This window comes from Pinus tabuliformis, chromosome J (assembly GCF_031772625.1).
Source record: "Pinus tabuliformis cultivar Carrire ecotype Pingquan chromosome J, CPIR1, whole genome shotgun sequence".
NCBI classification, from domain to species: domain Eukaryota; kingdom Viridiplantae; phylum Streptophyta; class Pinopsida; order Pinales; family Pinaceae; genus Pinus; species Pinus tabuliformis.
In genome coordinates, this window is record NC_142295.1 from 603,703,447 (window position 1) to 603,715,153 (window position 11,707).

The window sequence follows — 11,707 nt, forward strand, 5'->3', positions numbered from 1 at the left end:
CCCCTCCAATCCTGCGTATCACCCTGTATGGCCCATAAAAGCAGGGCTTGAGCTTCTCAGCCCCCTTCTGCTTCAGGTACGACTGTCGGTATGGCTATAATCATAGGTAGACCATGTCCCCTAACTCGAACTGTCTCTCCACTTGACCCTTGTCGACATATAGCTTCTGCTGGTTCTGCGTTGTAGCCATGTTATCCTTGAGAGCTCGGAGGATATCTTGACTCTCTTGGATCCAAATCTTAGCTCTAGGAGCCTTGCTATCACCAAACATCACGTCAGCAAAAGATAAAGGATGATACCCATATAAGGCATAGAATGGTGACATACCAATGGACATGTGATGTGAAGTATTGTAACGATACTCCCCCATATGCAGCCACTCCAGCCATGCTCGTTGCTGCCCACTGACATAGTTATGCAAGTAGCCCTCCAGCCACTTGTTAACTATCTCTATCTGCCCATCCGTCTGTGGGTGATAACTGGTACTCGGTGTCAACTCCGTCCCCACCAACCGAAAAAACTCCTGCCAAAACCCGCCCATGAAATGCCTGTCCTTATCACTGATGATGGTCTTAGGAAGACCATGTAGCCTAAAGATCTCTCTGAAGAACAGCTCAGCCACCTGTGTTACTGTATAGTGTGTGGATATGGCAAAAAAATGTGCGTACTTCGTCAGTCGATCAACGACGACAAAGATACAATCCTTGCCCTGTACCATGGGCAACCCTGTGATGAAGTCCATCGAAATACTCTCCCATTTCCCCTCCAGAATGGGAAGAGGCTACAATAAACCTGCAGGATGGCTTACCTCTCCCTTGTTCCTCTGGCAAACATCGCACTCCTGAATGTGCTCGAGTACGTCCTCCTTGAGGCCCTTCCATGAGAACCTCTCTCTAATGGCCCTGTAGGTTTTGGTAAACCCCTGATGACTTGCCAATGGTGAATCATGTGATGCCTGGAGTATCTTCTTCTTGAGCTGAGACCCCTTAGTCAAGAAGATCCGGTCCCTGTAATAGATAATCCCATCGACCACCCTGTACCTGTCATCTGCCACTTGCCCATCTAGAATCTGACATGCAAACCTGTCCTTGGAGTACTCTACTAAGAGTCGAGCCCTCCAATCTGTATCCAAGCTCATAAGAGACAACGTGGCTGGTCTACGTGAAAGGGCATCTGCTACCATGTTGTTCTTACCCTTGACATAATCAATGTCAAAGTCATATGCTTGGATCTTACTGATCCACTTCTGCTGCCTCTCCTGTAGCTGCTTCTGCTCCAAAAAGAACTTGAGGCTGTTGTGATCAGTCCTCACCCTGAACCTGTTACCCACCAAATACTGTCGGTACTTAGCCAATGCATGCATGATGGCTAGCATCTCCTTGTCGTATATAGAATACAACCTCTCGTGCGGAAGGAGCTTCCAGCTCTCAAAGGCTATAGGGTGACCTCCTTGCATCAACATTGCGCCGATCCCCTCTCCCGACACATCACACTCCAAAACAAAGGGCTGCGTAAAATCTGGCAACGCAAGCACTGGGCAGCTGCTCATAACCTCCTTGAGCCTGTCAAAGGCTCGCTGCGCTATATCCGACCAATTGAATGCCCCCTTCCTCGTCAAATCTGTCAGGGGTGCAGCAAGCTGTGAGAAACCCTTGACGAACTTCCGGTAGTAAGTACAAATGCTAATGAATCCTCGAAGTTCCGTCATGTTTCTCGGCTCCAGCCATTCTCTGATGGCCCAGATCTTCTCCTTGTGGACTCTCACTCCGTCCACCCCTATGATTTGTCCTAGATACAACATCTCCGTCAACTCAAACTCACACTTGTAGAGTTTGGCATAGAACTGCTGCTCCTTTAAGATACGCAATACTTTCTCAATGTGCTGGAGATGCTCCTCCCAAGTCTTGCTGTAAATGAGAATATCATCAAAGAATACCAACACAAACTTCCTCAAGTGACTACGGAAGATGTGATTCATGCAAGACTGAAATGTAGCGGGGGCGTTGGTTAGCCCAAAAGGCATCACCAAGAACTCAAAGTGCCCATAGTGACACCTGAAGGTGGTCTTGGGAATGTCCTGCTCCCTCACGTGAATCTGATGGTACCCAGATCTCAAATCGATCTTTGAGAAGAACTGTGCTCCTCTCAACTCGTCCATCGACTCATCGATCCTGGGTATGGGGTACTTGTTCTTCAGGGTCTTCTTGTTCAAGGCCTTGTAATCAATGCACATCCTCAATGTATCGTCCTTCTTCTTCACCAACACCACGGAAGAAGCAAAAGGACTCGTGCTTGGTTGAATGTGCCCAAGAGCCAGCAACTCCTGGATAGCCCGCTCAATCTCATCCCGATAGGCCTTGGGGTGCCTATAGGGGATGGTAATCACGACCTGTATGCCTTGCTCAAGCTTGATGGTGTGCTCAAACCCCCGATCCGGTGGTTGTCCTGGTGGAATCTCCCCAAACACTATGGCATACCAATCAAGGATGGACTGTATCTCTGGATGTACCTTCTGCCCTGTAGTCCTTGCCCTTGATGCACACAGCTCCACTGCCCACTCTATGTCTCCCTTCTGGAAGACTGTCTCCATCCGATGAGCCAAAACAGTTTGAGGCGGATATGTGTGCTATCCCCATATCTTCTCATGCCTCCCTGTCTTCTCATCATCCCACTCCATTTCTAGGGTCTTCCAATCCGTCGTGACTTTCCCTAGAGTGATAAGCCGCTGAACACCCAGTATCATGTTGGTGTCCAGAATATCGACCATGAAAAAGTGGTTAGTCAATGTGTAGGTGCCCATCGTCACTAAAAGCTCTGGAACATAATGAGCACACGTCATGGTCTGATCTCCTGGGACCAAGACTGAAAACCCATCGAAGCTCTCTGTCTTTATACTTCTCCGCTCAACCATCTGTGCATCGATGAAGTTGTGGGTCGCCCCACTATCAACCAAAACTGATACTCACTAGCCATGTACTGTCCCTCGTATGCGTAGCGTCAATACTTGGGAACTCCTCGCAAGGCTGCAAGGGCCCCTCCGGTGGGTGAAAAAGCTGCACCACTTGCTGCTGGTGGTTGAGGTTGCAAAGGTCCCTGTACGGCATGGCTATCTCCTACCCCCACATCATCCTCATCATCCTCTTCTCCACTGCTCTCGCAGAAGACCTCAATAAAATGTGCCTTGCCAGCAGCACATCTATGTCTTGGTGCCCATGGCTCCTGACATGTGAAGCACAACCGCTTCTTCTTCAGCTCCCTCCTGACATTGTCGTCAATCTGTGCTTGTCCTGGATTCCCCTTTGGAGAAGGAATCCTCACATCCTTCCTCTTAGACTGGAAAGTCTATCTCTGGGGGTAAGGTGTCCGGGTCTTAGGTAAGACATCCTGTAAGTCCCGGGTCCTGCTGATAGTGTCTTGGAGTGTGGTTGGCCTAGTGGATCGGACTAGACCCTGAAGTGGCTCTGCTAACCCCTCAACATACATATAGACCCTCTGTGTCGTGGATAGGTCTGGCACCATCATGGAGACCCTCAAGAAATCTGCAATGTAGGTCTCTGGACTTCCTGTTTGTTTGAGCCTCGTCAGCTCAACAAAATTCTACTCTGGATCCCTCCGATCAAATCGCTCCATCAATCTCCTGGTAAACTCAGCATATGTTGTCACTGTAGATTGCCCGAGTGTAACCATCCCATGAAACCACCAATCCTAGGCCTCACAATCCAAATGCAATGTTGCCACCTTGATGGCATCTGTCTCTGACATCTGGTTAAGTTGGAAATAAATGTCCAGCTTTTCCACCCAAGACTTTGCCGAACTGTTTGATGAATCATCAAACATAGGCAAGTGGAATCTACTCGTTGCACGGTGGGTGTCACCATCATGGTAATGTCGGTACCCTCTGTGATGGTCGCAGGGTCTGCTATCCCGTTGGAGCTGAACAAAATCTCTGAATGAGAGGGCTTCTCTGAACTCTTGCCCATAGGCCTGGTACTTTGCAAAATAATCGCCCATATGTTCGGGCTTTGCCTCCTGCTGGGCTACGGCCCCCGTGTCTGCTCCTAAGAAAGTGGGCATGGTAGAGCGTGTAGGGGCATGTCAGGCCACTTACTGCACAGTATCACACTACTTTGGAAAATGGTGGGATGCGCCTAATCCCTCACCAACCTGGAAAACTCGCGGGCTCTCACGCTGTCTGGCCTCTACTTCCATGAATCTCTACCCCATCACCTCAATTTGCCTCGACATATCCTGCACCGATTTGAGGAGCATATCCGCAAATCTCTTTCTGACATCATTTGCCATTAGAGCCTCCTTCTCTACATCCACCACATGCTCCTTCTGTTCTGTGTCCACCACAGGCTCCTCCTGTTCTGCATCCACCACCGGAACACAGTCTCCCTCTCCGTAAGTGTTCTCCAACCTACGCCCAATGTCTCTGTATCTCCAACCTCTGTAACAAATGTAGGGTTTTTCTCCCGGTGTCATAGATTGCTAGCTCCATAGGCTGAGCCAGATCTATGCTCTGATACCACTGTAATATCCCTTATTAGGAATACTCCTCAAACACAAGCAAACTCCAACTAGAGATGGACTGGGAGGGCATTTACTAGATATGTCGCCTCTGAAAAGAGGACGAGATCCAGAGGCTACCTGGCCCTTTCCAGACTCTGTCTAAGAGTATAGGAGAAAACACACAAGTGGTATAATAGCCGATAATGCTCAAAGAGATTAAAATAACAATGGTGCAACATATCACAATATAACCATAAGCAGATGCCCAAGAAATGCAAAGAGAAATGCTAAGCCATTTTATTATACTGAGTAATAGAATGAGTACAGGAGGTGATCAGAAAGATGGCACCTCGACTTGCACAAGGCAAGTGAAGAAATACACTCAGAATAGCAAGGAATGGCCCCTCTGAACTGCGTCCCAGCTGCTGGAGAACTGCAGTGCTGCTGTTGTTGTTGTTAGAAATGAAATGAGGATTTGGGGCTGCTCCCCTCCTCAGAAAAAGTTGAAACTCTGGAATCGGACTCTACTCAAGAAACCCAAAAAACCCAGAGAGCTTTTCTGAAATGGTCGGCCCCGAAAATCACCCCCTTGGGGTTTTGCGCAGTCCCTCTATGCTCTGCGCTGCCACTAAATGAAACCCTCTAGAAATCTGCTTGAAACCTCTGCTAAAGCTCTCCAATATGCAAGGGCTGATCCCCTGCTCTATCTCTCAGCACAACTACAACTACAAACCCTCACCCAGAACTCCTGCCAGAAAGAACTAGGTCACCCCTCTCAGTGTTGCGCAATTCTCAAAAACATTGATGAAACTGTGGCTGAAATGCTGATGAAACTACTGCAGAAACGCCAATGGAAATACCTTTCCTGAGCAGGCACTCAAAGTCTCCCGGGGCTAAGGTTGAGATCTCCGAACGGAGACACTCAATGCACTAAACAGTGCTGCAGACTAGCTAAACAACCAGCGTGCTCTAAGTCGAAATGACTATCACAAATGCTCATAAGTGAATGATCCAAAATGAGGGGCCCCTCTCTCCTTTATAGCCTTGGCCTCTCTCAATCCCAAGGCTCACCTCTTCCTGCGTGATTCCTCTCTTGCCACGTGTTTCTTTCCTCCTACGCAGTCCCTCCATGTGTCTATGTGGGCTTCATTTCTACGTCCCCCTTTGGCCCCCTTGGCTCCCCTTTAAGTCACAACGTTATGCTACTAGGAAGTGACTTTTTATTCTAAAAGTGAGTTATGTCCCCCTTCCTCACTTTTTTTATTTACAAATAACTATAGAAGGCAAAAATTGAACAGAATCGAATATTCCAATTAGCCATGGCTAATTAGGAATATTACAGCCTTGTGGAGTCAACTATCTTGTGAAGGTAATAAAGGTCAAGTAAAGGATGTGAAACCAATGCTGAATGATTCGACTATCCTATGAACAAATGCAAAACTTAAAGCTATGTGAAATGTAGAGACTTGGTTATTTCTAGTTAAATGTTTGTTTTAAGTTTGATCTCTTAATGTTTCTATCGACCAAGCTTATGCTTGGAAGTAAAATTTTAATGTGCAAGAACTAGCTTAGTATGTAATGTTGATTTGGGGTAGCATCAGATGTGCTTTAGCCATGAAAATTGGTGGAGAAGCTAAAACACATGAGATCTCCAAGACCAGAAATGGTTTGGACAGATTGTACCCAGTTTGGGAGATATTAAAATAATTAATATTTTTAATGGAGTTCCTAAGTCTAAACTTAGGAAAAATAAAATATTAATGGGTATTAATATAAAACTGGGTTAGAAGGTTCCAAAAGTGATGGATCTAGCCAAATCTAATCTTAGCCGTTGATTAGAGATTTAATTTCCGCCGTTGAAGGACCAACGAGAAAAGTATAAGAGGAGGCTTGGGGGTGAGTTGGAGAATACACCCGAGTGATCAGTGATTCATTTTGCTAGAGCAGGGTTGCTAAGCAAAGTTGAATCAGTGATCCGCAACGAGGGGCAGTGAGTACGAGGCAGAGAGACAGGGACAATACTAGGAGACCAAGATAGAAGCAGAGAGAGCGAGAGCAACAGTCAGACCAGGCTACGTAAAGCCCAGGAGAGGCAGCGCAAAGCCTAGAGAGACTGCTCATCCATGTAGAGGGCAAAGGGAGTGATGCAGAGGCTCCCAGAGGCTGCACAGTGCCTCAGCGCTGGCCCTTCTAGCCTCTGCATCAGCCTCCTGCTGACTTGTGTCAGTCCCAGGACCCTCTGCGTCATCCCTCTGGGACAGGTTTTCTGAATACCTGTTTCTGGATATAGAGATATTGCTGCCGCGTATTTTTCTCTATCGGGTGAGCCAGATTAGACACCCTATTGTACTCAGATAGATGGCATAATAATATAACCCTCATAATCGCTGCACCGGTTTTCCTGCATTGGGTTTTTCCGGGGACATTTGTCCAAAAATAACGGTGTCACTTGTGTGCTTGTTTTCTTTCAGTTGATGATCTGTAGATGTTGTGACTGTATTGTGTTTATTTCGGTATTTAATGTGTTAAATAACTTGTTCGATTTTTAAACAAGTCGAAGAAATAAACCAGCAGAATACAAAATAATTTTCTAACAGAGAGACTTAGAAAATTCAACATGTAAATGCAAAGTGAAATGATGTAATTGTGAAAGGAGAGCCTAAAATTATTTCTGAAATATGTATTGAATATTTTCTTTTTAACTTAAGGCTCAAAAAAATGATCTTAATGTGAAAACAAATACTTATACTAGCAATGTAACATATGAAGTTTGCATAAATAATTATTGAAACATACAATAGGAAACCAATGTAGAATGCATGAAATAAAACACTTTAAATTTAGAAATCCATTTACATGAAGTACTCAGTCAAAGATCACTAGATGCATAAGTGAAATGAAATTAATCCTTCTTGAATGAGCATGTAAAAACAAATGTGCTTTGAAAATAAAACTAACTGTTTAAACTCAAATTACATTCGATGAAATATCAGTCTAGTAATATGCTCTTAAAACAAATGTCAATGCTAGCAATATATTTTAAACCAGAGGTCCTATTACCATGCAGTGTTCTAGTTTTTTCGATGTATAACAACAAAAAATTCACATGACAAACTAATAACTAACAATTCAGTAAAAAAAAAAAAAAAAAAAAAATTAATAATAATAATTGAGTTTAACTATTTCTAATCTAGCGATGCATTTGATCAAAAAACTCAAAAATAAATTACTGAAAAATAGAGAAATAATATTCAGAAATTTGTCAATTAGCATGCAAAAGGTTATTAAAGATAACTTCTATTTCTGAAATGTATTGCAGTAAAAGATTGCAAACTAAACCTGCTACTAAACTTTAGTTAACTGAAACTCTATGCCAGTATAGTCTTGCTTTCAATTAGATCAATGAAATGAGGTAAGGGTTTAGAGGATGTGCACTAATTAGCCCTTAGGGGCTTGAAGCTACTTGGAGATATGTTGCTCGAATGACTGAAAATCCTCCAATTCCAAATGCCAAACTCATAATTTTTTCGAGAAATTTTTGTTAAAGTTTTTAGGGAAAATTTAAGGAAAAATTAGTGATAAATTTTTGGTGAAAGGGGAGGCTTGAGGGTGGAATGATGGAGGCTGAGAAGGGGGATGAGGGGAGGTTGTAAGGTTGGAACTGAGGGGTGAGGAAGAAGGGGAAGGGCAGCGAGGGAGAGGAGGAGTCGTAAGGCAGGAGGGATGAGGGAATGGAGGCCGAGAGGAGAAGAGGGAGGAGGGGCTACCGTGAGGGAGAAGGAGACAGGGCAGCAGAGGAGGAGTGGAGAAGAGGCCGTAAAGCAGGCCGAGAGGAGAAGAGGAGGACTGAGAAGGGAGAAGGAGGCTGAAAAAGCAAGGGAGGTTGAGAAGGCAAGGGAGGCCATGAATTAGGGCCGAGAGGAAAGGAAGGGAGGCCGAGAAAGGGAGTTGGAGATGGCCAATGCAGGGCCTAAAAAACATTTGCCCACGATCTTCTTGAAATTTCTCTTCAACCTGCAAACAAAATGGAGATGCCCTTTGGGGCCTAAATCTATCTCTAGAATCCACAAAAATCACTTGCAATCTTCAGATCTGTCCATGCACAAACAAAAGATAGAAAACTCCAAAACATGTATATACAAAAATATGAAATACCCAAAATCCCATTGAATTAAAAGATTTGAAATTTACAAATGTACAATGATATTTTACAGATTTAGTAGATTTGCAGATCAAAGCCCTCTATTAGCCAAATTTAAACAATTTTGCACAGATTTATAAATAAACTGGAAATTTTAAATAAAGGCACAAACCCAAGAAAACCCCTGCAAGTAAAATATTTTGTAAAATGACTTCAAAAATTGAAAAAAACAATGGGCTCTTTAGATTTTGTAATCCGAGAGTTAGTTCATCCAACCGAGGACTTTCCCAAACTCCCAAATCCTGAATGATAACTTCTGCACACTTAGGTTTGATTGTTAGATTAATAGAGATTCAAAATGATCATAAAATCATCAGGAAATAGAGATACCTGCTATTTCTATCAAATCAAAATGATAGTTTAAAAAACCCAGAAATTTGGGCAAGATTACCTGTGCGCAGATCAATCTTCAAAGACTATTATCCAGTAAATACAAATAAAAACAATACAGTATTAAGAACAATATTACCACATAAATCTGAAAGAGGAACACCACAGTTTGAAACCTCAAAGTCTTTGCGTTTTTATTAACCAGAAAAAAGTTACAAGAGCTTTCTTAGAGCAAGTAGACGATTCAAAAATCGGATCCAAATAATGGAGAGAGACCTCTAATTTATAGATAATTCTCCAACAACTAGATGGCTTGATCCCCGTCAAAGCAATCTCAACCGTTGATGAAGATCAAATGATCTTTTAATCATCACCATTGAAATAAAGTTACTTTTTGAGGAAATTCGAATTTCACTTTTAATTTCTTTTTAATTAACTCAAAAATGATTATTTTGAGTTAATTGCCTCAAAAAGTTGACTTTGACTTAACTACTATGGCCCAAGGGTCCAAAATATCTTGAAATTTTCAATATTCCCTTGGTTGGGGACCTCCAAAAATTAAAAACTTTAAAACCCACGAATTTTAAATGTTGGAGAATTTAATTTTTCCTAGGACCTAAATTAATTAAATTTTTGGCTTTAGCATTTTAATTTATTTTAGCCAGAAAATTTAATTAATTGACTCATGAGGGGATTATTAATTTTTCCAACCCTCTAATACTTTAGCATTATAGCTAAAATATTATTTACATGAAATATTACATTTCTAACCCATGAAGGGGGAACACCCATTCGTTATAGACCCTCAACATTTACCCATTTCTGCAACACAAAATATGATCTAGTAGACTAAGTGACTTGTAATAAAATAATCTAACCAAATTGTTAGAATTATTCGCAAATCACTTTTATAGAGACTCAATAATAACACTAGGACTCATTTAAGATCCTGGCAAAAAAATCCACCCTAGATTTGGTGTGAGGATAGAGGGAAAAACTTGGCCGATCATCTATGTTTAGAAACACACATGAATCGATAAGACTAAAAAGCTCCTAGGATAGAAATCATCATCAGAAAAATAAATTTACCTAGGTTGCTACATACATTTGTCTTACTACATCATTTACATTACAAAATGAAGAATGGGTTTACAAAACTATAGTGTACATATAGCTGATAATGATGAATCTGAATGATGAGAACACTCGAACATGATAGATCCCTTTTGCGAAAAAAGGGGTGTACTGCTATGGGGTTGTTGACACAAAGTGGTCAACAAGATGCACCACTCTATAATGACAAGTTTATGAGGGATAACATCGACAAATGTGGGCTTGCATCCTTTGTGTCCCCCCTTTAGGTTTCCCTAGGAAAAAGTAAATATGTGTGTTTATATAAACCGTGACACTTTGTTAATGTTTCTTAGACAAGTTAAGCACATAAGGTAAGTACTAAAGTGTAATTTCTTGTTTTGTACATGACATTTATCTTCAAATTCTTCCTAACCTCCATATTTGGTCCTTCCCATGTTTGCAACTACATTTACCATCACAAATGATAAAACCACAAAGAATACTTAGTTAATATCGTGAGATTTTCATGTTTAAAAAGAAACAATATTGAAATGAATTAATGCCCTTAACTCTTTTAATTAAGTAGCTTATTTTTCTAGACTTTGTTTACTCTTTTGGCTGTGTTGAATAAATTTCCTATAAATCGTAATGATTTTTATTTTCTAGAAGGGGATGATTTCTTAAGAAACATAATTTATAGATAGTAAGAGTTTTTGAAAGTTCAAAAGGGATTAATTGTTCCTTATCTTAACACTTTAGATGTTCTTTAATAAAAGTGATTTTATCTCCCACTTTTGCAGGGATTTTGTAAGGTCTTAGAAGAAACATGGAAGGGGAGGAGCATAAAGTTTTTTTCCCTTTGGTTTGTGCTCTAACTCACATCACTCCAATATTTATGTAGATCATGTAAGGCATAGTTGTTATTTGATGTTTATTTTACTTTTCCACTTTTGTATCTTAGGTCGTTGAAGGAATCAATTCTCTTGCACTTTAAGGATATATTGTCTATTAGCATTTGGAACAAAGTATCTCATATTTTTTATAAACATAACATTGCTTTCAACGTAGATACATCTCATACAATAGAAAAATTTAGTTGAGTTTTCCTCATGCTCTCCGCTACACTAAATTCACTATTGTTTTTTCTCATAGGATCATTTTGAAACACAAGTAAACTGGGTTTTGCAATCAAAATAATGTGATATATCAAGTAGATTTCTTCAAAAGACATAAATGGCAAATAAAATTGGCAAGAGTTTGTGTGTGTTACACCTCATACTGTATGAGCTTCCACATTATGATTTTCATCACATTAATGGAGATTTGTTGCTGGTACTCTTTGTTGAGAAACCAAGTGTAGTAATATTAGGCTTGATTTCTCTTCTTGATAATTATTTGTGAATGTTAGATTTTCTTCATAATTATTTGTTATGTCTTCTTCATCAAGAAATTATACAAATGATCAATCTTCTAGGAAAATAAAGAGATACCAGACACCAAAATTAGGCTGCTAGCTAGGGAAAACCCCCATAAGGGGAAAAACCCAACAATCCTTCCCTTATAGAATCAGATCAAAATGTGATATCCATG

The 11,707-nt window shown here is 41.4% G+C and overlaps 1 protein-coding gene across 2 annotated transcripts in view; it reads left to right on the plus strand.

The window, feature by feature from the left end:
* The window catches only part of LOC149228415 (uncharacterized), a 352,641-nt gene extending 341,616 nt beyond the window's left edge, over positions 1-11,025 (plus strand). For both annotated transcript variants that reach the window (XM_089375681.1, XM_089375682.1), the window contains one exon: positions 10,918-11,025. In XM_089375681.1, coding sequence (XP_089231807.1) covers positions 10,918-10,992 — 75 coding nt within the window. In that variant the 3' untranslated portion in view covers positions 10,993-11,025. The remainder of the gene's footprint in view (positions 1-10,917) is intronic.
* The last annotated feature ends 682 nt before the right edge of the window (positions 11,026-11,707 follow it).